At 40.2% G+C, this 27,220-nt stretch overlaps 1 protein-coding gene and 1 pseudogene across 1 annotated transcript; one reads left to right on the top strand and one right to left on the bottom strand.

Annotated features, from left to right (window-relative positions):
• Positions 1-12,620: 12,620 nt before the first annotated feature.
• Positions 12,621-20,513, top strand: KRT28 (keratin 28). Its single transcript, XM_037808907.1, has 8 exons — positions 12,621-13,070; positions 13,529-13,611; positions 14,655-14,811; positions 16,733-16,894; positions 17,089-17,214; positions 19,135-19,352; positions 19,990-20,045; positions 20,286-20,513. Exons 1-8 carry the CDS (start codon positions 12,636-12,638, stop codon positions 20,426-20,428), a joined length of 1,380 nt encoding a protein of 459 aa, XP_037664835.1. The 5' UTR covers positions 12,621-12,635; the 3' UTR covers positions 20,429-20,513.
• A 2,272-nt stretch (positions 20,514-22,785) lies between these two features.
• LOC119514752 lies at positions 22,786-24,303 on the bottom strand (annotated as a pseudogene).
• Positions 24,304-27,220: the final 2,917 nt, after the last annotated feature.

Raw genomic sequence — 27,220 nt, 5'->3', positions numbered from 1 at the left:
ACTTGGTATCACAATCCAGACACTTGGAGGTCTTATTAGTTTCCTATTCCTGCTGTAACAGATTATCACAAATTTAGTGGCTTAAATAATACTTTATTATCTTACAGTTCTGGAAGTCAGAAGCCTTAAAATCAACATATCAGCAGGGCTGCATTCCTTCTGGAGGCTCTAGGGGAGAATCTCTTTTCTTGACTTTTCTAGCTTGTACAGGCTGCCTGCATTCCTTAGCTCATGGCCTCATCCTTCATCTTCAAAGCCAGCAGTCTAGCATCTCCCAAGCTCTCCATCTGCTTTATTGGAGCATCTTCTAGCTCTCCCTCTGCCTCCATGATCATATCACCTTCTTTGACCCCTAACACTCCTGCTTCCCTACCATAGGTACCCTGGGGATTACATTGGGCCTATCCAAATAATCCAGGATAACCTTCTCATCTCAAAATCCTTAACTTAAATCACAACTATAAGTCACTTCTGCTATGTAAGGAACCTATTCACAGGTTCTGGGGATCAGGATGTAGAAATATTGGCAGGAGGGACATTATTTTGCCTGCCTCAAGAATCATCCTTGATTCTTCTCTCTTCCTATGCCCCCATCGCCAGGTGCTATTGAGTCTGTCTTCAAAATTATGCTAATTCTGTCCACTTCTATCACCACTTTCACTACGCTGGCTCACACCACCTTAATTTCTCACCTGAATTACTGCAACTGGCTTTCTACCTGCCTTCCCTATATTCACTTTCATTCTCCTCCCAGAACTTTCTAAATCATTCCTCTGCTTAAAACTCTCGATAACTTCTCATTGTGCTTAGGATCATCTTCAAAATCCTTATCCTGGCCCAATAAACTCATCCTGGGCAGCCCCCTGCCATCCTTTCTCTCTGCACACTCACCACCTGCATCTTGGATCTCCCTGAGTTCCTTGAAGCACCACACTCTTCCTCTCCTGGAAGGCCTCCCACCCCCTTTCCTGGCAATTACCATCTCATCTTTCAAGCATATGCTTAATGTCATTTCCTCAAAAGGAATCCCCCAATCTAAATTAGGCCTTCCCCTAATAGGTCTGTGTTCCTTTATTCCCTAATGTTTAAACACAATTTATAATTGTATGGTTATTTGGTTAAGACTCATCTCTCCACTAAACATGTTCCATAACAGCTGGGAAGGCAACCATTTTCCTCCCTTTGTATGTTAAGCTACTAGCACAGTGCCTGGCTCATAATAGGTGCTCAATTATTATTTCTTGAATTAATAAAAAAATGAATGAATGAATGGCACCTGATAGGCAACACAACTGTAGCCAAAAAGTTCATTTTGCTATTAACTAGAAATCTTAAAAAGAATTTTGTAAGAAATATATTTATATTGTTCATTAAAGAGGGATTTTTTTCATGTATTTGAACTTTGTTTTTCTATCTGACCTTAAGGTAGTTATATATATTGACAGGGACACTTTCAACAAGGAGAATTGATTCACCACATACAAGGGAAACAACATAAGACTAAGTACTGACTACTCAGCAGGCACCATGGAGGCGAAAAGACAGTGGTATGGCATATTTAAAATTCTGAAAGAAAAAAAATTGCCAGCCAAGAATTATTTATCCAGCAAAGCCCTCCTTCTAAATTGAGGGAGAGCTTAAAATTTTCACAGACAAACAAATGCTGAGAGAATTTGTAAACAAGAGAGCTACCCTACAAGAAATACTAAAGGGAGCTCTATCGACTGAGAAAAAAAGAAAGGAGAGAGAGAGGCCTGGAGAAGGGCACAGAACTGAAGAGTATTAGTAAGGGTAACTTCAAGGTGATAAAGAGAGAGAGGGAAAAAACAGATCAGACAAATAAAAGCCAAAGGATAAGATGGCTGTTTCAAGAAATGCCTTCACAGTAATAACATTAAATGTAAATGGATTAAACTCCTCAATTAAAAGATACAGATCAGCAGAATGGATTAAAAAATATGAACCATCAATATGCTGTTTGCAAGACACTCGTCTTAGACCCAGCGACACAAAGAGACTGAAAGTGAAAGTATGGGAAAAAAAAAAAAGAAATTCCATGCAAGCTACAGCCAAAAGAAAGCAGAAGTAGCAATACTAATCTCAGATAAAATAGACTTTAAATTCAAGGATGTCACAAGAGAAAAAGAAGGACACTATATACTAATAAAAGGACAATTCACCAAGAAGAAATAACAAGCATAAATGTTTATGCACCCAAATCTCCCTGGCAATGAAGGATGTGACTCCTGGGGATGAATCTGGACCCAGCATTGTGGGATTGAGAACATCTTCTTGACCAAAAGGGGGATGCAAAATGAAACGAAATAGTTTCAGTGGCTGAGAGATTCTAAATGGAGTTGAGAGGTCACTCTAGTGGACATTCTTATGCACTATATACATAACACCTCTTAGGTTTTAATGTATTGGAATAACTAGAAGTAAACACCTGAAACTATCAAACTCCAACCCAGTAGTCTGGACTCCTGAAGATGATTGTATAACAGTGTTCTCTTTTACTTTTATTTTTTATTCTTATTCTGATTCTTTCTGGTGTAAAGAAAATGTTCAAAAATAGATTGGGTCCTTAGTAGTATATTGTATTGTATGACATGTTATTTTTCTTTTTATCATTTTCTCTTATTGCTAAAAAAAAAAAAAAAAAAAAAAAAAATTTCTTGTAGTAATCAGTATGTTCAAGTGCTGATTGTGGTGATAAATGTACAACTTTATGATGATACCATGAACAACTGTACACTGTGGATAAATGTATGGTATGTGAATATAACTCTATAAAATTGTAGGAAAATATATATATAGGTGTAAAAGTGTTGGAGAAAACATCGTGAGAGGGATGATGCCTCACCAATATGGACTAACTACAATGTGTAAACTCAGAACTGAATCTTAGAACATAGCCTAACGTGGACACAATAATTGTAATAGTCCCTAGATTGTAAGCTCTTACAGCAGTTAACTCTATCCCTGAATTGTAAGGCCTATCTCTAAACTTTGAGATGCTGATCCCCTAGCGTATAACCTGATTGGTCTCTGGAACAATGCATATCTCTGAGACACCTGAAACTCAGAGCTAGAGCTCGGCAAATATGAATGTCAGTATTAGTGCATACAGCCACTGTCAAAAAAAAAAGCTGAAAAAGAGCCCAGACTTCAATTAGTGATATGAATGAAGCAGGTCTGGTTAAGACCAGGGCAAGCCAGGCCAAAGGGTAAAGGTTGAAACTGATTGTGTTTTAAAACTTCAACTTTCATATGAGACCAAGGGAATAGATATCTATTTGGTACAGGATCTAAATTTTCTAAACAGTACAACTCTACAGTCGATTTGTTCAAACACCACAATTGCATGGAACTTTGAATAGGAAGTGAGATACGGTAGGTTAGTATAGGCTGAAATAGTGACACATCCTAGAGTAATTTGGGCAGATAATAAAAAACATATTTACAGCCTCCCCCTCCCCAGCCCCGAGGATCTGGGGGAAGGTGTGGATGTGTTGGACATCCTCACCTGGACTGCTGTTGATGTTGTCACAAACATTGGGACTGGCGGTTTGATGTGCTGAGCCCTCGAGCAAGGGACTTGCCCTTATGAAGCTCATTACCACAAAGGAGAGTCTAAAGTTGCATGTAATGGTGCCTAAGAGTCTCCCCCTGAGTACCTCTTTGTTGTTCAGATGTGGCCCTCTCTCTCTCTAACTGAGCCATCTCGACAGGTGAACTCGCTGCCCTCCCCTCTACGTGGGACCCGACACCCAGGGGTGTAAATCTCCCTGGCAACGCAGAGTATGACTCCCGGGGATGAATGTGGACCCGGCATCGTGGGACTGAGAGTATCCTCTTGACCAAAAGGGGGATGCAAAATGAGACGAAATAGTTTCAGTGGCTGAGAGATTCTAAATGGAGTCGAGAGGCCACTCTGGTGGACATTCTTATGCACTATATAGATAACACCTCTTAGGCTTTAATGTATTGGAATAGCTAGAAGTAAATACCTGAAACTACCAAACTCCAACCCAGCAGTCTGGACTCCTGAAGACAATTATGTAATAATGTAGATTACAAGGGGTGACAGTGTGATTGTGAAGACCTTGTGGATCACACCCCCTTTATCTAGTGTATGGATGAGTGGAGGAATGGGGATAAAAACTAAAGGACAAATGGGGTGGGATGGTGGGATGATTTGGGTGTTCTTTTTTCACTTTTATTTTTTATTCTTGTTCTGGTTCTTTCTGATGTAAGGAAAATGTTCAGAGATAGATTGTGGTGATGAACGCATAACTATGTTATCATACTGTGGACAGTGGATTGTATATCATGGATGATTGTATGGCGTGTGAATGTATTTCAATAAAACTGAATTTAATAAAAGAAAAAAAAAGAATACATTAAGTGAATATCCTGGTTCTTAGAAATGTTTATGGCAGTATTAACTGTTCAAGGACAATGATGTGTACAACCTATTCTCAACTGTTCAGAAAATGGAGTTACAGACACAGATAGATGGACAGAAAGATGAATTGATAGCTTGATGAATAGATAGAATGATAGGCAAATGTGGCAAAATGTTAAAACTGATGGATCTGGATATCAGGGGGACAGGAATGTGTTAAAGTCCTCTGTATGGGTTTTGTATTATTTTTGTAACACTCCTGTAGGTTTGAAAGTATTTCAAAATTAAAAGTTTATTTTTTAATTTGATTGTGGTGGTGAATGCACAACTATATGATAATACTGTGAGCCACTGATTGTATATTTTGGATGGACAGTGTGTTGTGTGACTATATCTCAATAAAAGTGCATTTAAAAAAAATAGATTGGGGTCATGAATGCATAACATATGATGGTACTGTAAACAGGTGATTGCACACCATAGATGATTGTATGGTATGTGAATATATTTCAATAAAACTGAATTTAAAAAAAAAAAAAAGAAAGAAAAGAAAAAAAAAAGTGTTTATGCACCCAACCAAAATGCTCCAAAGTACATGAGACAAACATGGGCAAAACTGAAGGAAGCAATAGATGCTTCCACAATAATCATTGGAGACTTCAAACACCACTTTCTCCTATAGACAGATCAACCAGACAGGGACCAATAAGGAAATTGCAAACCTAAACAATGTGATAAACAAATGAGACTTCACAGACATATAGAGAGCATTACATTCCAGAATATCAGGATATACATTCATGGAAATTTTTCCATGATAGTTCGTATGCATGAAACAAGCCTCAATAAATTTAAAAAGATTGAAATTATTCAAAGCACATTCTCTGACCACAATGGAATACAACTAGAAGTCAATAATCATCAAATCTAGAACATTCACAAATATCTGGAGGTTAAACAACACACTCCTAAACAATCAGTAGGTTAAAGAAGAAATGGCAAGAGAAATTGCTAAATATCTAGAGACAAATGAAAACGAGAACACAACATATCAAAACTTACGGGATGCAGCGAAGGCAGTATTGAGGGGGAAATTTATAGCTCTAAATACGTACATTAAAAAGGAAGAAAGAGCTAAAATCAAAGAACTAATGGAACAACTTAAGAAGCTAGAAAATGATCGGCAAACTAATCCTAAAGCAAGTAGAAGAAAAGAAATAACAAGGATTAAAGCAGAAATAAATGATATGGAGAACAAAAAAAAAAATAGAATAAATAAACCAAAAGTTGATTCTTTGAATCTGGACCTGGCATCATGGGATTGAGAACATCTCCTTGACCAAAAGGGGGATGCGAAATGAAACGAAATAAAGCTTCAGTGGCTGAGAGATTTTAAATGAAGTCAAGAAGTCCCTCTGGTGGACATTCTTATGTACTACACAGATAACCTTTCTTGGGTTTTAATATATTGGAATAGCTGGAAGTAAATACCTGAAACTACCAAACTCCAACCCAGCAGCCCTGACTCTTGAAGATGACTGTATAACAATGTAGATTACAAGGGGTGACAGTGTGATTGTGAAAACCTTGTGGATCACACTCCCTTTATCCAGTGTATGGATGGATGAGTAGAAAAATGGGGACAAAACCTAAAGTAAAATAGGGTGTGATGAGGGGCATGATTTGGGTGCTCTTTTTTACTTTTATTTCTTATTGTTTTTCTGATTCTTTCTGGTATAAGGAAAATGTTCAAAAATAGATTGGGGTGATGAATGCACAACTATATGATGGTACTGTGAACTGTTGATTGTATACCATGGATGATTGTATGGTATGTGAACATATCTCAATAAAACTGAATTTTTTAAAAAATTTGTTTCTTTGAGAAGACCAACAAGATAGACAAACCCTTAGTTGGCCTAACAAAGTCAAAAAGAGAGACAGTCAAATAAAATAATAAATGAGAGGATCCTGAAGAAATTTAAAGTCGTAAGAGGATACTATGAACAACTGTATGCCAACAAACCAGACAATTTAAAGGAAATGGATAATTTCCTGGAAACACATAAACAGTCTAGACTGACCAGAGAAGAAATAGACAACCTCAACAAACCAATCACAAGTAAAGAGATATAATCAGTCATCAAAAAGCTTCCTAAAAATGAACCTTGAAGATAGAATGCTGAGTGAAATAAGCCAGACACAAAAGGAGAGATCTTGTGTGTTACCACTAATTTGAACTCCACGAAAAATGTAAAATAAGTGTCTTATAACGTAGAATCTAGGGACCTAGAGATAGACAGAAGTTAGTGAAGGGGGAATGATAATCTAATGTGATATGAAATGATGAGTGTGAACTTAATTGTATGGGAATGGTCAGATATGACTACGGTTCGTTAATGGAAATATAAGTATCAGTGATGCATTGAAGGTGAACATGTTTATAAATGGTTGTTTAAAGGCATGTAACCCACAGAGTAGCACCACAAACCTAAACAAGTGCTAGCATAATATACTTACAAGGTATGACACTGGTGCGGAGGGTTAACAACAGAGTGGTATATGGAAAAAATATCCATTACAGATTAAAGACTATATTTAATAGGAATATCTTACCAACACTACACTAATATTAGGGAGAATAATCAGCAGCTAATAAGAGCTCTGGGGTATATTATGTTATGATAATTGTTTCAAGTTGAGAGTGATGATTATTGTACAATTTAGTGAAGCTAATGTAAGAAACTGACCGTTTATCTTGGGAAAGAATATATACTAAGTGAAATTAGGAACCCATTACTTAATAAATCAAGGTTTCAACTTGAGGCTTACTCTTATGAAACTTAGGGTTGTAAATGGGAGGCTGAGCCCTCCTATAATTATGCCTAATAGGCACTTCCAGGGAACATCTTTTGCTGTTCAGATATGGCCTTTCTCTCTCTAAGCCCAATTCAGCAAATAAATTCATTAACCACCCCCCCCCCCGCAATGAGGGACATATTAACCACCACCCCCCACAAGGGACATGACTCCCAGGGGAATGAATCTCCCTGGCGATGTGCAATATGATTCCCAGGAATGAGCCTGGCCCTGGCAGCAAGGGTTTGAAAATACCTATTTGACCAAAAGTGGGAAAAAAGAAAGGTAACTCACAGTGGCTGAGAGATCCCAAATAGAATCGAGAGGCTATCCTGGAGGTTTCTCTTATGCAAGCTCCAGCTAGACATCCCAAATGGCCATAGGATGCCATGCCCTTACCAAAATTCCCCCAAACCCTAGGTCCCTACCTGAGATCCTATAAAAGAGTCACTCGCTAAGTTTTTCTCTCCGAAACTTAAATCCCCCAGAGTGTTCCTATGCCAGACAAGTCCTAAAACCCAGAGGCAACAGCCTCTTTAAGAACAACAATCAGATGCAGCCCCCTTCCCCATACTGTCGACACCCCCTTTCAATATGAATAAGATAGGGTGCTTCCTGCCTAGACACCCCTGAAGATGGAGAAAAAAATTAAGTGAGAGGAAAGGGTAGTAACAAATAAGATAGGATTTAACAAAGGTCTATGAATACTGAAACTTTATATAAATATGTATGTATTTTTAGATGCTGGGGTGTTAGAATAGCTGGAAGGAGGTAAACGACATGGTGGACCTGTAACCTATAACATCCTTTGAAATTTGCTCTATAGCTACTCATTAAATTGTGCTTTGAAAGTCTTCACCTTTCTGTATCTACCCCATATTTCATCATAAGGAAAGAACTGAAACTGTGGAACTGTGACCCATAACAACTTTTGAAATTACTATATAACTGCTTGTTGGGCTGTACATTGAAAGTTAACACCTTTCTGTATCTATATTTTACAATAATGGAAATAGCTGAAGTTGTGGAACTGTGACCCATGACATTTGTTTGAAACTTGCTCTCTAACTACTTGTTAAATTGTACCTTGAAAGTTATCACTGTTATGGATATATAGTAAAGTTGACAATAAAAATGCATTAAAAAAAAAAAAAAAAAGGAACACTGCTGAAAGTCAGAAGACCCCTTCTGAGCCTGACCCACCCAGTTTCATGCTGGGTATCCCTTAGCCGTTTTCCTCAGTTTCCTCATCTCTAAAACCAAGAAAAGAAACTTTTCTCCTAATTCCCAGCTTTACTGTCAGGTTCAAATGAGATAATATACAAGGAATCTCTTTGGAAGCTATAAAGCACCATATAAATGTAAAGAAATCTTGTCTTCATGCTCATCATGATCTGGAACGTCAAAAAAATAAATGTTGGGCTGCTTCTAATCAGGAGTTTAATAGTCTCCAGCTGAGGACCTGCAGGACCCAGGCTAGAGACTCCGCCCCATGCAGCCCAGCAGAAAATCCATCTGCAGGCCAGCACTGCCACCTGGTGGAAATAAGGAGCAGGGGCAAGTGGGGTTGTGAGGGGTGAAGATAGAAACTGGCTGAAAGGAGGAGAATCAACTTTTTAAAACATGCCTTTTATTTATTTTTAATGCAATTTTTTTGAGAAAAATTCACACACCATATAATCCATCCAAAGTATACAATCAGTGGCTCACAGTATCATCACATAGTTGTGCATTCATCGCCACAATCAATTTTAGAATATTTCCATTACTTCAAAATAAGGAAAAAATCAAAAATAAAAAAGAACACCCAAAACATCCCTTATCCTTTATCCCCCTATTATTTATATATTTTGTCTTTATTTTATTGCTCATCTGCCCATACAGTGGATAAAGGGATTGTCCGTCACAAGGTAAAACATGCCTTTTAAAGAAACAACTTGTTTTATTTGTAGCTGTGAAACGTTCTCCTGGAAATATTTTATTTACATATGCAGGATGTAAACACATTACACCAATTACTTATTTGCCTAATTATTATTCATGGTTAAGTAATAACCAGGCACTGAAGAGATTTATAATTCTTTATATTTTTTATTGTATTTATTCTTTAATATTTCAATATTCCCATTAAAAGAATAATTTTGCAACTCACACAACATGTTAAGATGCCTGATGGTAATACATCAAGCAAGTATTGGTATTATTGATTATCTCTACCTGGAATATGCTCATGACCTCAGTATCTCAAGGGCATCTTGAACATATGCCAAGTTTTCACCTGGTGCATGCCTGATAACTGAGAAAATCGCTTAACATTTCTGGGTCTTGGCTCCCTCATCTGTAAAATAAAGAGGCTGTATTTGGGGAGACAACTAAGATTCTTTGCACCTAGAAAAAAGCCCTACAACTTTGTCCAGAAAGTGCATTAGAAGGCCATGCCCATGCCAGCTGCAGTGCCAGCTGACCAGGCTGCAGACTGCTCTCACCAACACAGTTGTAGATGACACCCCTGACCATGTGGGTGGCAAAACAATTCTAACCCTGTCTTCTCTACAGAAATTGAAATCAGACAAGTCCAATCAAGTCCCTCCCATCCCTCCTTTTACCTGTCCTCTCTACAGTCTTCACCCCGACTCTCTTCGGCCACTGCCTCGAGGAGACTTCTCAGATGACTTCTCCTTGACCACCTCTCTTTCCCTGTTAGCTCAGCCTCCTCTGCCCCCCCCACACACACACACACACTCTCACTCACTCAGATTGTAACAACAACACTAATAATAATAATTTAAAACCAACAACAACAATAATAGTGTCGGCTGCCATTTATAGGAAGTTTTCCTTTTGCCAGGCACTGTGCTATGCTGTTTCATTTAGTCCTCTCAACAAACTTATGAGGCAGAAATTCTTTTATCCACATATTGAAAACCACCCTAATCTTTTTTGCAGGCCTTCCTGCAGAAGGGCTTGACTGAAAAGGTATTTCTTGACATCATTAACCACTTAACATATCTTTCCCCTGAATTGGCCTCAGCAGCTTTTTACTGGAAACGTACTCATTGCCTATCTCTATTCCCACCTCCCTCCCCGTTCCTTCACCTCCACTCCCATTTCCACATAACTAACTGTGGAAGGTTGAATTACACACTCCAGAAAAAGCATATTTCTTAACCTTAATCCATTCCTATGTGAACCTGTAAATAACACCTTTAGAAGACATTATTTTTAGTTAAGATGTGGCCAACTGAATCAGGATGGTCTTGATCTTATTACTGAGGATCTTACAGAGAAGCCGCAGAAAGAAAGCTAGGAGAAGCTAGAAGCCGGAAGTCAACAGAACCTGGAAGAGAAAGGAGGGGACACTGCCATGTATGGGAAAAGTCAAGAAACCCCAAGGATCACTGGCCAGCCAGAAAATCCCCAGCCCTGGAAGAAACAAGCCGTCTATCCTCTGAAACTGTGAGCCAATGAATTCTTGTTGTCAAGCCAACCCATTGTATGGCATTGGTCTTAGCAGCCAGGAAGCTAAGACACAAACATATGGACTTCAAGGCAGTCTGTATTCTCTAGTTCCCCAATGCCACATCTTGATTTGTGCCACTTAATTCTTATGCTAAAACTCCTCTTTTGAGGCTAATGCCATCCAATTGCCCCTCAGCACACCATACTATTCATTCAAAGACTTTGGCATCTGGATCACAATCCTCTTCTCTCCCCTCTCCTGCCAACACAAGAGACTTAACGCCTATGTAGAAGGCCCATCTAACATCATGGTCGCATAGTTCCTGGCCTCTAACTCTAATGACTGTTATTTGCTGGACTTTGGAAGCACATGGAATTGTGCCGACATTAAAATTCTAAACTCTGCCTTACACTAATCTATTTTAATCCACCTTCCTTCACTTCTATCAATCTCCTACTTACACTCTGTTCCATGACCTCATGAAGATACCCAAGTCATCAAGCTTTGTCTTTATCCCAATCTATCTATCTTTCCCTCTGGTTTCACTTCCTCCTTTTTATATCTTGGACCATATGGCCAATGACCTCAACCATTTTCTCAAGAGCGCCAGAAACTTCTTTGCCACTTTCTCCTTCTTCTGAACCCATTTTCAACCCCCAAAACCTACATCTGCCTAACCATCATCCCGTCTACTCCTGCACCAGGATTACTTCCATATGTACAGATGAATGCCATTGCACACTTATGATGTCTAACCTCAGCTGAGCCCTCAATTCTCCCTGACAATCCCTTTACTCGTGGCTAGTCAGGTGTTTTCCCCGGTTCCATATACTTACTCTAAACATTCACAGTGCCTATCAATCATCTTCATATAGAACATTCCATTCGTGTGTCAAACCCAGTTGGTCCAAAACTGAACTGAGTATCTTCCCCCTCCCATATTCCCTTTCTCAGTTAATCTAACCTTGATTCTCCCAGATTCTTAAACCAATTACCCGAGAGTCATCCCCACTCTTCCTTCCTCCTAACCCTACAAATTCAATTATTCATCAAATCCTCTCAACACCACCTTCTCTCCATCCCCATTGCCTTTATTTTTTCCACCTGAACCCATTGATCTAACCATGCAATTGGCCTTCTTGCTCCATTTCAACCTGGTCAGGTTACCATCTGCTTTTTACTTAAGATTCATTCCAAACTTGTTGGACTAACACTGAAAGCTCTTGTCTGGTCCTGACCATAAATTTCTTAAAGACAGTAATCACATATTTTTTATCTCTGCATTTAGCACTATTTCATTTTTGCATTTAGCATAGAGCACCAGACGTAGACGCCATCATGTTAAATAAAAGAATGAGTCAGTATTTATGTCATTGTCCAAGATAAAAAAAAATAGAAGTTATGACCATGGTAAGACCAGAGAAGTTACCAGGATCATATATTTTTAAATAACACATATTTTTTGCTCTAGTAGAATAAAATATCAATTTCTGTAGGTAATAGTCCTTTATATACCTCTGCGGTAAATAAGACCCTACGGCAGCTGATGGTATCCTATCACAATCTTACTTACCTTTTAAAGCTTATAATACCCTGTTCCAGATGATGATGGTATATTCCTAGGATCTAGATGAAAGTAAAGGATTACTCACTCAAAATTAGAAGTTAAAATAATGAACTTAATATAGAAATAACCCTTTTATATTTGAGATAACAAAGATCCTGAAGCAACACCCAGGGATGTTAGACATTAATTATTTTTTAAAATCACCCAATTATACATAATTTCATGCTAATCTGAATGACGCCACTTTTCTTTTACCATGCGTGACTCAAATAGAATTTTGCATAAAAGCCCATGACACCATCCTGCTACCCACAGACTAAGTGAACGTTTCTCATACCATCATGCCTCTCCGATTTTCTGGTGGATCCAGGCATATTCTGTTACAACCTGGTACTGGATCCATCAGACTACCCAAAGCAGGCGCAGGTTTTGCAGGCAACAATGCCTGTGGCAACTCTGCTGCTGGAAGTGGATTTTCCTGTGCCTTGGGAGGGGCTTTGGGCAGTGCTCCCGGTGGTGCCTTTGGAAGTGCTGCTTGTGTTGGCTTCCCTAGAAACGAAGAGGGCCTTCTCTCTGGGAACGAAAAGCTGACCATGCAGAATTTAAATGACCGCCTGGCATCCTACCTGGAAAATGTTCGAGCTTTGGAGGAGGCAAATGCTGAGCTGGAGAGAAAAATCAAGGGTTGGTATGAAACATATGGTCCCGGATCATGTCGTGGACTTGAACATGACTATAGCAGATATCACCCAGCAATGGAGGACCTTAAGAATAAGGTGAGAAATCACAAATTTGGAACTGTTTGAGGTATTTAAAGCTAAGAACCTAGCAAAAGCTACAGAACTACAAAAGGAAATGTTTCCTAAGTGGTTTTTGTCATTTATATTGTATTTATTTGTTTATTATTTATTTTGATATATATTCTTCCTATTAGTTAAAAAATAGACATTTTGATTCATAAATTTCAATGAGGTAAAATGCTACTGCTTCCATTAATAATGTTTATTTTGAAGTATATGCATAGATGAGGAAGTATTGCATTCTAAGGGTTATGTGAAAATAGAAGAAATAAACCTGTATCTGTAATTTTTTAAAATTATGTTTTGAACATTTTGATTACTACTTAAGGAAGTAATATTTTGAGTGCAAAAGGTTAACTGTATAGCAGCTCTTTATTTCCTGAAACAATAATTAGAACAAACTTATTTGTTGTGTCCTCCCTTTTGACTTCTAGATTATCTCTTCCACTGCTATCAATGCTAATGTCATTCTGCAGATTGATAATGCCAGACTGGCTGCTGATGATTTCCAGCGAAAGTAAGTGATAGAAAATGTTCATGTTCTAGAAAAAGTTTCCTTTATATTTAACTGGTGTTTTCGTTTCCCAGGCTGCCCAGCAGATACCATGAGATGGGTTGGTTTGAACAATGGGAATTTATTAGCTTACAGTTTTGAGGCCGAGAAAATATCCAAATCAAGGCATTATCAAGGTGATGCTTTCTTCCCAAGACCGGCTGCTGGCGATCCTTGGCTCTTCCGCCACATGGAAAGGCACATGGCAGCAACTGCTGGTCTCACCCTTCTCTTCTGGTTTTGTTGATTTCAGCTTCTTGCTTCCATAGCGCTTGCCCCCTCTCCCCTCTTCCCTCTCCCTTCTCCCCTCTCCCCTCCTGCTCTCCCCTCTCTCTCTCTCTCTCCCCCCTCTTCATTTCATTTATAAAGGACTCCAGTAATAGGATTAAGACCCATCCTGAATGAGGTGGGTTACACCTTAACTGAAGTAGCCTCATCAAAAGATCCTAATTAAAATGGGTTCACACCCACAGGAACAGATTAGTTTAAGAACATGTTACATATTTTTCTAGGGTACCTACAGCTTCAAACCACCATAATTTGTTAAATAAAATTTCAATTTCATCCCAAGTAGAATAAATTATAATCTAAAAGAGTAAAGGAAGCAAAGGATTTATGTTATAATACTTCAATCAACTATACTCACAGCTGATACATATTTATTACATTCTTGGGCCAAAATATCACTGTATTTCTATGTCTACTTAGAACAGTGCCAGGTACAAAGTAGATGCTCAGTAAAGATTCACTGACTAAGTAAAATGTTTAATTAAAATAAAATTCTAAAATGGTATATTTTACTTAATTGGGATATGCTATTGGAATTTGTACAACTAAATAACTGCTGATTGTCCTGCATAGAATTGGGGGGGGGGGACTTTGTACATTTTTATTATATTTAGAGTCCTAATTCAATTTCTAATTTCAGTTGAAAGCAATTAAGGTTTTCTTTTTCCATCGCTTGAGGTGGTCTAACTTGTGCTGAAATACATTTAATGCTCTCCAAGGTATGAAAACGAGCTCAGCCTTCACCAAAACGTAGAGGCAGACATCACCGGGCTACGGCGAGTTCTGGATGAGCTGACGCTCTGCAAGACCGACCAGGAACTACAATTTGAATCCCTGAGTGAGGAGATGACATATCTCAAGAAGAACCATGAAGAGGTAGGAGAAGCTTTACTTCTAATCAAACCATAATTCGGTGCATTTTAAATACTTTCTGGGCTTAAAAAATTAAAATTGCAATTCATGCTCATTGTAATAATTTAACCAGTGCTCGGGGTATAAAGAAAGAGTTTCATTTTCTCCCACTCTGCCCTCTAATCCCATACCCCAAGGTAATAAATATTAACAACTTGATCTGTATCCTTCCATTGTTTTAGGCTGATATAATAGTCTATCCATTTAAAAGCAATGCATTATTTTGCATTAATACAACCATCTTTCTTTAATCCAGATTATTTCATTTGTAGATGACCATTTTTGGCCCACCTTTCTAAGAAAGACCACTCTGGCTGGGAAAAGATGTTAACATCCCTCCTTGTAATGAACCTGGACTCATTTTACCATTTAACCTTGCACAGTAATAACCCTATCACTTGACACTTAATACCAGGCAGCTTCAACCCTGTCAAAATAATAATAATAATAATTGTCTAAAAAGTAATTCCAAAAGCCTCCCAAACAAGGATGGGAAATATTCAGGAAACACCCTCCGATAGGAAGTGCTCCAATGTTGGCAACAGCTAAAACACTAAGTCTCCAGTGCCTTGAATAAGAAAAGGAAGGGGGAGGGAAGGCGAAGGAACAGGGGAGCAAAAATAATTAAAGTGAAAGAGAAGCAAGAAGAGGGAAAAGAGTCACGGATTGGAGTGCTGGATGAGCAGACCAGCAAGGAATAGAGACAGGAGAGTGAAGAGTAGATAAAATGACACCCAGAGATGAAGGAAGAAAGAGCAACCTCAGCAGCCCAGCTGGGGGCATCTGGCCAGGGCCAGGATCAGAGTGGTATCCATGTTCCCCTTAAAGACATCAAAGAGGACACAGAGGGTAGGAGCCAAGAGCCACTCACATCTCAACATCCCCTGAGAAAATTCTGGTCACCACACTCACTAGTCACCGGTGTACCTAGCGATAACTTCAAGCAGTTGGTTTTCAAATTTTTATAGCAACAACAATTCTTCTTCAAATGGAATCTGCCACAAACCCCAAAATACAGAAATAGATTAAAGGGGTTTCCTTGGGTAATATAAGTATTTTGCTTTTAGTGGACACTGGAAAGCCACTGATCTAGGATCATAAAAAGATGGTTTAAAAAAGCAGGTAAGAATGCATCAAAAACAAACCTCAAAGGCTAAGTTCAGGTCATTAGTCCATTTATTTGTCCAGAACTCCATGCTCTGACTAGGTCAGACAGCTAAACGTTGTGGTCTGGGACACATGCCGGAACAGAGAGTGCAGTTGCTAAGAGCAGACGCTCTGGGCCCTAAATGCCCGTGTCCAAATCCCAGCCCCTGCAAACACTCACAGGAAAATTACTTTACCTCTCTGTGCCTCAGCTTCCTAATCTGTAAATGAGTCTAAGAACAGTACCTACCTCACAGAGGTGTTAAAAGGTTTGGATGAGTTAATTTTTATAAAGTGCTTAGAACATGCCTAAATATTAGCTCTTGTGCCTCAGATGAAAACTCCGTAAGAATAGGGATGTTCATAATGTGTTTCCCCACTGCTCTATTCCCATCACCACGAACTCCCCCTGAGACTGAGTCAATAATTATGTGTTAAACTCTCTGGTCTTTGTAGCCCCTCCTCATTTAAAAGAATAAAAACCTTCTGTTGGGATGCAGTGACTTTTTTTTTTTCTTTTCTTTTCTTTTTTTTGGTGATGACGGTTGTCATAGTTTTAATTGACAAAAAAATAGCTAATTAAGTAGATGATTGGCCTGACTTATGGAAGGAATAAATCAATTTAAAATTTTGTGCCATAAATTTAAACCACAAACTTTGAGACAAGACAAGTCTTTAAAAAAGGTTTCTCCAACTGCGTGTGGAGAGAAGCGTCCCTACAGTCATGCTTCCCTCCCAGGAAATGAAGGCTCTGCAGTGCGCTGCTGGAGGCAACGTGAACGTGGAGATGAACGCGGCCCCCGGGGTGGACCTCACAGTTCTGCTGAACAACATGCGAGCTGAATACGAAGACCTGGCTGAGCAGAACCGAAGGGGTGCCGAGGCCTGGTTCCAGGAAAAGGTAAGGCCAGCCACCCCAGCCACCTCAGCCACCCCGGCCACCCTGGCCAGGCACCCCCAGCTGCCACAGGCACCCTGGCTGCCCAAGCCACCTCGGCCAGGCACCCTGGCTGCCCCAGCCACCCCAGCCCTGCCCCACCTACTCCAATTGGTCAGTACGGATTCCATTTAACCCCTCGGCTGCTGACCTTCCAGAGTGCCACCCTGCAGCAGCAGATCTCCGATGAGGCTGGCGCAGCCATGACAGCCAGGAATGAGCTGACAGAAATGAAACGCACCCTGCAGACCCTGGAGATTGAGCTGCAGTCCCTCCTGGCAATGGTAAGTTAGAGCCTAGACCAGCCTTGTGCCTCTAAAAAGCCTACGAGAAGCCCTACCCTTCTTCCCCATTAAAACTTTGCCTACAAATCCTTAACCAGAGAGCAGAAGAGAGAAGGAAAAACAGACACTCACAAAGAGAGACTGGCAGGCATTTTCTTCCTCCCTGAGACCCCCAAGGATGCCCCTCCTGGCCACCATTTTGCACTGTCCCTTCCTTCCAGTGGTTCCTCTTAGCCCTGCAGAGCCAGCAGCAGCAGCCTTGCTCCATCTGAAAATTAAGGGGCAGGTCTACAGTCATGCGGCCACACGGGGCAGAGCCAAGTCCCAAACCAGCACCTCCTAACATTGTTGAAGGCATATTAGAAACCACATTGTACTTCTCATTGGGCAGAGGAAGAGAGGGTACACATCTGAATTCTCAAAGAGCACAGTCAGTCTCTCCATCCCCACAGCATCCAGGGCAGAGGTCAAACGCAACACACCCCATAGGGCCTGCCATTCAGCCACCTTGGCACCTGCCACAGGCACCCAGATAACTTCAAACAAGCTGAGACTAAAACCAGCCTCCGCTTCTGGGGCGTGAGCTGGCAGCACCCAAAAGGATTGATTTTGAGAATGATGGCACACATGTGGCCTAGGGGTTTGCTGTCCTCATAAGAGGTTTCACCCTCTCTGAGGACACGGAGAAAAGAGCAGCTAATATACAAATGAATGCAGTGAGACATGAAGGAAAAGATGACTCAAGACAACTGGAGGATCATTTATATTTAGCCACCCTAAAAAGGCATAGGGCTTTCTTACTTACTATACAGTGTTTTGATTGGAGACTTGCATTTACCATTGACTGACCCCAACTAAACCAGCAAGCCCTTCTTCTCACCTGCAGGACTAAGGCCAGCTGGGAGACCCTCCCTCCCACTTTGGGCGGGTACTACCCACCCCTCCTCTCTTCCCCATTCCCTTCTCCCCTACAACCAGTACCTGCCACCCCATTCCTGTAGCCCTCTACCTGAATCCTCTCTTACTTCTGAGCTATTTTGAAGGACATAAATTCCTGAGTTCCCAGATCAGAATTTCAAGGATTTTTACAGGGAAGCAATAATTTATTTTAAACGATGTAAGATCAGGAGTCACTCCATACAAGAAGTAAAGGAAAATGGGTGGGTGATAATAACTAATATCAGAAGAAGTAATAACTACCCAGACTTACATGATGAGAGAGAGAAAAAATTACCTTAATTGAGGTTGTCTTAATGTGCCAAGACAAATTACAGACTGTGGAAGCATAAATGAAGAAGTATAATATTCCTAAGAGTAGTGTCAAAATAATGACCTCTACTGTGTTAGGAGATAGGGTAGTGGCAAAGTATCACAGAAAATATATCTCTGGTCTGGAAATCCCACAATGTTAAGGCGGTCTTTCAATCTCAAGTGCTTAATAAAAGGCCGTTGACAGACGACAGAAAATCAAGGATAAATTAGAAAAAGAAATGGTAGCACAAAAGGCCTTGGAAAAGAGTAGACTTCTGGGGACGGTAGCAGAATAAGATTGAAATACAACACCCAAAAATAAATGTGTAACTTCAAAATGTAAGTTATTATACTACCTCAAAATAGTTATTTAATATACAGGTTGGTAATATGAAATGTGACCTAAACAGCATAAATGTCCTATGGAAGAGTCCAAAGTCCTGCAGGAAAAGAGCCACTCGCCCCTGTGTCCCGTGCACGTCAGGTCATCCAGAATGCCTGGAACTCAGGCATATGCCAGTCATGTTTTTCCCTCCACCCCCACTTTATAGTGACTACCCCACAAATTTCCAAAACTCACCCCAGGAGTAGTGCCACTGCCCATTGGAAAACACTGGCCCACGTGGTCCACCAAGCAATTCCATGCTCTGATACCTTTTATGTCCACAGAAACACTCCCTGGAGTGCTCCTTGACGGAGACCGAAGGCAACTACTGTGAGCAGCTCGCACAGATCCAGGCTCAGATCGGGGCCCTGGAAGAGCAGCTGCACCAGGTCAGAACCGAGACCGAGGGCCAGAAACTTGAGTACGAGCAGCTGCTGGACATCAAGGTCCACCTGGAGAAGGAGATCAAGACCTACTGCCACCTGATAGATGGAGACAGAAAGTAAGTTAAACTCTCTGGACAACCAATTTTTACCCACTTTAAACCACAACCATACGCTGGCCATTTGTCCTGCAGAACTCCATCTGTCCTCCAGAACTTCAGGTCTTTTATTTTTCATTCCCACTACAGAAAAGCTTGCCCATGCCTTGCCTCAGCAGTCACCTCTTCAATATTTTGTACATTACATTCTCTTCCTCATCTGCCTTGGATGACCACAGTAATCCCTGCAGCAGCTCCATTTATCGTCCATATTAATTATTGTGGATTTCAAAATTCTCCCAGCCAGGCTTTATCCTTCTTTCAGTTCATTTCTAATATCACTGCCCTGAAATAAACATATTCTGTACAAGCCCCCAGAATCCATGCATAAATTCATATATATCTATTTTATCTCCTTAATTTTTAAAATCTTTGGTTTAAAAAACTCAAATGGAAACAATTTTTTATATCCTGTCTTTAGATTACAGTTAATTATTTTCAGCTTCTGCAAGCAAAAATTTTAATATTTTCTTTGTGGAAAACTGGTATCTGTTTTTTGGCACACAGAGTCCTCTTGAGTTCATGTTCATCTGTTGATTCAATAAATATCTAAGTGATGGTAACTAGAAATATAAAATAATAAACTGTTTTTTTATAGCTCGTGTTCTAAATCAAAGGGCTTTGGATCAGGAAGCTCAGGGAACTCATCTAAAGGTAACAAAATCTAGTTCTTTTCTATTGCAGCAAACAATTTTACATGAATGGCAATCATATACTCTGGCAACAGTCTATATTTAAGTAATTTTAACTAAAGTGCTGTGAACTATTATAAATCCATATTTATTCTCACACCAAAAAATAAATATATTCTATTATATCACAAGCAGCAATGGAATTCTTTGTCATGTAATCTTTTAAGTTGAATGTGTCTGTTCACATATATTTTATTTTTAGAATTACCCAAAACCACACTGGTAAAGACTGTGGTTGAAGAGATAGATCAACGTGGTAAAGTTCTTTCATCCAGGATTCACTCCATTGAAGAGAAGACATCTAAAACAACCAATGGCAAGACAGAACAAAGGATTCCTTTCTAGATGTCAATTTAAAGACAAGAATATTTTGGAAAAGGATCCTGCACAATTGTATTATTCCAAGTATCAGAGAGGATAAAAACATTTTCTACTCTTAAAGATAAATTTACTCAGCAAAACAGCTAATTGTTCCAGGACGTTGGGCATTTGTTCACAAATAAATAAAGAAGTTGATATGCACTCATCTCCATTTGCTCATGACAAAATAAATAATACTGTGCAATTTATTTTTTCTATTTCTAATTCATAGGGAGAAATTTATAGACTATGCTTAATGGCCTTTCACTCTGATTCCAAGCAATAGTCAATACCACATGACATTTAGTGGCGTTTGAAATTAAACATTCATTAGGCATAATTTTTAAATTGAACCATGTCTGCACAGACGAGTTATCTAGTAGAGGTCAGGAGTTCTCCTGTGCAGAACAGCTCTGCCGCTAGATGGCACTTCTCTGGGAATTTCGCCTATGAGCCTAACAAACTCTGGGGCTCTGCATACTCCCCAGCATACTTTCATATAACAGGACGATCTCTGGAAAGATCTACAATGACGAGCCTCGTATTAGTAACTCTTTTTTTTTTTTTTTCCTAGAGCAGGAGTCAGCAAACCTTTTCTGTGAAGGGCCAGAGAATAAATATTTTAGGTTTTGCAGGCCATATGGTCTCTGTTGCAACTACAATACTCAGTCGTAGCAGAATGCAGCCATAAGCAATGTAAAGAAATGAGCATGACTGTGTTCCCATAAAACTTTATTTATGGACACCAATATTTGGATTGCAAATAATTTTTGTGTTCCATGAAATATTATTCTTTTGATTTTTTTCCAACCATTTACAAATGTAAAAACCATTCTTAGCTCATGTACAAAAACAGATGACAGATCAGGTTTGGTCCGCTAACCCCTGTTCTAGAACTTTAAATCTCATGAGGTTAATACGCATTATGATTCTTGGGTCTTCCTTCCTTTCTGGATCAAAATTTATGACAGAGATTCCCAAAAAATATCAAAATCCCTAAAAAATGGAATGTCTCTCTCTTTTTATTTTTTATTTTTTGCAGGTTGATTTTAATGAACAAAAATCTCTGTATAAAAACATTTAAGCTTTATCAAACGCTTTAAAAACACACATGCACAAACACACAAATCCAAAACCAATACAGAATCTTATACATTTACACCACTTACATGTACACACACAATTATTTTTAAGGAAGAACAAAAACATATGGAAAGAGTGTGAGTGAGATCAGAATGAATTTCTTGTGAAGCTTATATAAATAACACTATATGAGTAAAAGAACTTTCTACACCAACAGAGGATGCAGAGAGGGGAAACAAAGCCTGGGTAAGCCTAACCCATTAATAAATAGTGTAAGAAAGTCATTCAAGAACAGTGAATTTGGGAGTTACAGACAATCCCTAGTTTTTATCACCTCAAATTCTGCAAAGCTGATAAATGATGATTTCCTTTTTTAGAGGTTTTGATTTGTTCCTCATTATTTAGCTGTGGTTTGACCTTTCAATGGTTGATTCCACAGTTCTCACTCAATGTCATGTCCAAGTTACCAGAAGAGCCACAGTAACAAACAATGATGAGCACAGGCTGTAAAGGGTGGCAATGTTGTATGGTGGTTAGGAACTGGACTGTGTGGGCTTGAATATCAGCAGCACTACCTTCTAGCTGCCTGTTACTTGGCAAGCCACTACTGTGTCTCTGTTTCCTCATCTTCAATTAGTGATAATAATATCTATTTCATACAGGGTCATTAAGAGGATTAAAGAAGATAATCCATTTAAAGAATTTATCACACTGCCTGTCACAAGTAACTGCTCAATAAACGTTAGCAAAATTTGTTATTAATAGTAATATTACAGGGGAACCAAAAGAAAAATTCTTTTCTATCTCTATTTCTCTTCCTTCATGAGGTTCTCAGGGACCAACTGTGGCAAAAAGCAAAGATGCTTGTATGTGTGATGCAAAAGACATTGAGGATCTAGTTTTATGAATATTCATTTTTATATTAGAAAAAAATTACGTGGCTCCATATCACAAAATTTAACATCTTTCCATTAAACATCACACAATTTCCATCATCATTATGCCCTATGTACATCCTGACAAATGATGTGGAGTTTCTATTGATATTGAACAACAACCAAATCCAGAAATTGTAACTAGGAAATAGCTGCAGAACTGCAGGTTGGGCAGTAACACAGAACTTGGGCCAACACAGAGAGCTGGGATTCCTCCTCCACGGCCTGGACTCCCCCCACCCTCCCACCCACCCACCGTCAGATGGGTCAAGTTCCTGAAGACCTTCAAATTTCTATTCCCAGCCCCCTGCAAGAAATAAATTTTCAAGAGGTGGAGGCAACAGCGCGATTCAGCATCAAATATCCCACTCCTACTTCAATATGATGATAGCTATCATTGGCTTCTGCTTGCACTGTGTCCAGAATAAAACAGGCTTCTTCCTGAAAGTTTTGTATCATCTCATCACTGATGAGTATGGATTCCGGTTGGCCCCATTTGTAGATCTGGCTGATCTGCCAAGGGCAACTGCTGAAAAGCTGGGCAAGTTTTTCTGTCAGTTCAACAGCTGTTATTTCTTCCAGATAGATGTCATGACACACGAAGAAAGTACTCTGAGTCTCCATCCTCATGTTTCTGCTGCCGCTGCTGCTCCCTCAACTGCAAGGATTCCTGACAGACATAAATGGTCAATCTTGGACACACCATCCAGTCTTTTAAGGCATTAAAAAGTCTGATTCCATCTGTAGGGCCACAGATTTGGATCACCTCTTCTCTAGTTAGTTTCAGTAAGTCTGCCCCCTGAGAAATTTGTGAAAAGCCTTGTGAATGTAGAAAACTGGTTTTGATACAACCACTGCTGCGCTTCCTGAGGTGTGGTTGTTGGCAAGAGGTTATATGTGACTGGAGAGGGCAGTTCTGGCTGGTGGTTTGGTGAACCATTCCCTTCCCCAAGCGAAAAACTGCTATGGGAACCACTGAAGCCAGGTGATGGGAAATTATTGACATATGTGATCTCAGGCCATGATGAACACTCTGTATCGTTGTCTCATAGGAAGGTTGATGTTTCTCCTTTTCATGAGGTATTCATTTTTCTATTTTCTCCTTATCTGTTTTTTGCTTTCTGTCTGCACCTTTGGACTTGAAGACTTTGATCTAGCAGCTGGCTGAGTGTAAGTGCTCAGTAGATTCCCCATTCTCATTCTCCTTGAAGGTATCAGTTTGGACTTGGAATGGAACACCCTTTTCTCCACTGTATTAGTAAACTCTGTGCTAATACAGTGCACCTGAATAAACACAGATGTCCTCTTTGCAGGATCCCATAGGAACTCCACTGTATTTAGTTGGGTTGAATTAGCCCTAGGAACAATTATACCCACAGACCTTGGGATATCCATGTCAAGAATTCTATCTCCAGGTTCCATCTCCAGCCCTCCAGCTGCTGATGTTCAGTGTATTGTAGCTGTATGTCATGAAACACTACAAGGAATATACTCTGCACCAACTTGCCACTGATTTCTGGAAGTTCTCCTAGTTTCCTATTTCTAGAATTCGGATTTTATAAGACTGTCCTTGATTGAGATATGCCAGTGTTTCATCATAGAGTTTCACAGCTGGAGAGTTAGCCTCACAAAGCACATATGGAAAAGGTAGGATTTTATTCTCATTATCAGGAGGCAAACTTGACTCTTCCTGCTTGAAAATGGGCAATGCAAGGACATCGCTCATGCTATAGGCACCAGCCCCCAGTTCCTGCCCATCCTGGACAGACAAGCATCAAAGTCCTGCACCAGCTCAGATTCAATCACTTCATCAGCCAGAGGCAGCTTCAGAGCCCAGGTCATCCTGGCACCTTCCTTGCCCCCAGGAGGCAGCGTTTCTTGTACAAAGGTGAGGAGCATGAGTCTACCCAACAGGGGCAGGACTGAAGAACGCTCCAAACCAAGACCTTCCACGCAGTGCCCACCAGCTACTCCCAAGCCCGACCGGCACTGTCCACACAACTCATCTCCTGCGCCCTCGACTCCCGGCCTTTAGCTGCCCTGGTTTCTGAAAACCTTCCCGCCCATGTTAGGTTCAGAGCCGTTCAAGAATTCATACAATGCAGTGAGTCAAAGTTTAAGTATAAAGTTTAAGATTTATTAGAGGAAGAAAGCAGGTGGGAGCCAGCAGAAAAGAAGAAAAAGATAATGGCTCCCGCTCTCTATCTGAGAGCAGCATTCTTAAACGAAAAAAGGAACCCACGTTGGGTAGGGTGTCTGTTGTGATGTTCTGTGCCTCGATTGGGTGAGTGCCTATCTAGTTTTGGGGTGATTGGTTGGTAGAATTCTGAGACAATATTCTTTTTAGGAAAGCAGCTGTATTATCTAACTGGGGAGAGCAGGCATTTTTGGTTGTTTATTTTATGGGCATGTCTGTCCTTGCCTTACCCGCCTTTGAGGGGCCACTGGGACAGCCTTGAACAGCTTTGAGCAGCCTTTATTCTTTAGTTTATGGGGCACCTGTTTTCTGTGAGATAAGCTGCGGGGGCCCTGAGTTAGAAACTCCTTCTACATGTTAGTTTCTTCTTCTGGGATCTAACACCTTCCCGCCCAGATTTAACTGCCCTGGTTTCCAAAAACCTTCCCACCCAGCTCTCTGGAGCGCAAGGTCCCTTTTGCTCAGCTATTCCAGAATGCCCAGAGGCAGCCCTGGCTTCCTACCCTCCCACTCTTTGGGGCCCTCATGAGCTCATGGTGGTCGCTAGCTGCTTTCCACAGACAGACCAGCAGCAGCAGACTTGCAAGCCGCCAGGCGCTCCCTCACCGCTTTCACACCTTTTCCTCCATCCCCTTCTGCTGGAAGCCCCATCCCTACTGGGACTCTCTCTCCCTTTCCACACCAGGCCTCGCTTCCGGTCAGCCCCAAGGTCACTTCCTGTCACCCTTTCTCAACCCTACAGCCCTTAAAACCATATCCAGGTTTCGGTCAAGCCAGCTCCCCTCCCACTGCAGTCCCCCACACTGGCCTCGAAACGTGGAAGGGAAAATCCTGCCCTGTCTTGAAATGAAGACTCACCAGGCCCCTCGACCGTCCACCGCCCCAGCCCCAGTGCCAACCAATCTTGTCTTCCTTCGCCAGTCCAGCGAGCATCAAGCCACTTTTATTTCTCCACTGCATGGCCCAAATCCAATGAAAAGCTCCAGTGAGATAAGGAATTCTAGCCAACAACCCAACAGTCATGTGGGAGTTCATAGAAGCAGTGAATAATAGGTAATTAAAAGATTGAGCCAATAGGCCTCCCTGTATTTGTGCCTAAGAGTCTCCTCCTGAATGCCTCTTTGTTGCTCAGATGTGGCCCTCTCTCTCTGGCTAAGCCAACTTGAAAGGTGAAATCACTGCCCTCCCCGCTACGTGGGATCAGACACCCAGGGGAGTGAATCTCCCTGGCAACGTGGAATATGACTCCCAGGGAGGAATGTAGACCTGGCACCGTGGGACGGAGAACATCTTCTTGACCAAAAGGGGGATGTGAAAGGAAATGAAATAAGCTTCAGTGGCAGAGAGATTCCAAAAGGAGCCGAGAGGTCACTCTGGTGGGCACTCTTATGCACACTTTAGACAACCCTTTTTAGGTTCTAAAGAATTGGGGTAGCTGGTGGTGGATACCTGAAACTATCAAACTACAACCCAGAACCCATGAATCTCGAAGACAGTTGTATAAAAATGTAGCTTATGAGGGGTGACAATGGGATTGGGAAAGCCATAAGGACCAAACACCACTTTGTCTAGTTTATGGATGGATGTGTAGAAAAGTAGGGGAGGGAAACAGACAGACAAAGGTACCCAGTGTTCTTTTTTACTTCAATTGCTCTTTTTCACTCTAATTATTATTCTTGTTATTTTTGTGTGTGTGCTAATGAAGGTGTCAGGGATTGATTTAGGTGATGAATGTACAACTATGTAATGGTACTGTAAACAATCGAAAGTACAATTTGTTTTGTATGACTGCGTGGTATGTGAATATATCTCAATAAAATGATGATTTAATAAAAAAAAAAAAAAAAAAAAAAAAAAAAAAAAAAAAAAAAAAAAAAAAAGATTGAGCCAAAAGTCATCAAATGAAGTAAATACTATAAATTCATGGGGGAATAACTGCCCAAATACACAATGTACAAGGCCAGCTACATGATTTTCAGGGCCTAGTGCAAAATGAAAATGTGTGGTCCCTTGTTCAAAAATGAAGAAAAAATTATTACTAAAGATACTAAAATAGAAAGCTTTTTCCTTTTTCCACAAACTCCCAACTTGTCATAGTTTTTTTATTTGCTATTTAATGTTGTTGTAAGAAGGGAAAAATTAAAATGTTAAGTTACTGGCATGAATTTTACTGTTCATTTTTATATTATGCAATGCCACTTTTAAGTGCAAATATAAGAACATTTGGCTTGTATGCAGAATCACCAAAATTATACAATTCATATTTCGTAGCTCCTACATGCAAATATATTTTGTTCTTACCAAAACAGTGGAAGTGTGGCACAAAACAAACTCCTCTGTTCTTATATGATTTCTTATTATGCACATATTCTACCAATACTCTACCTTTGGCTTACTGATGAGTGAGGGAAGACTGAAAAGAAAAGGAAATATGGGTTTGCCCTATCATTCCCTATCCTTCTATATTATTATTCTCAGTATAAGGGGGAAGTAACACAAAGAGGAAAGTAAACGATAGGGTTTCTTGGTCATTCTTGTTTCTTGGAACACCACTGCCTTCTT

This window comes from Choloepus didactylus, chromosome 18, assembly GCF_015220235.1.
Source record: "Choloepus didactylus isolate mChoDid1 chromosome 18, mChoDid1.pri, whole genome shotgun sequence".
NCBI classification, from domain to species: domain Eukaryota; kingdom Metazoa; phylum Chordata; class Mammalia; order Pilosa; family Megalonychidae; genus Choloepus; species Choloepus didactylus.
This window is presented reverse-complemented; position numbering and strand designations above follow the sequence as displayed.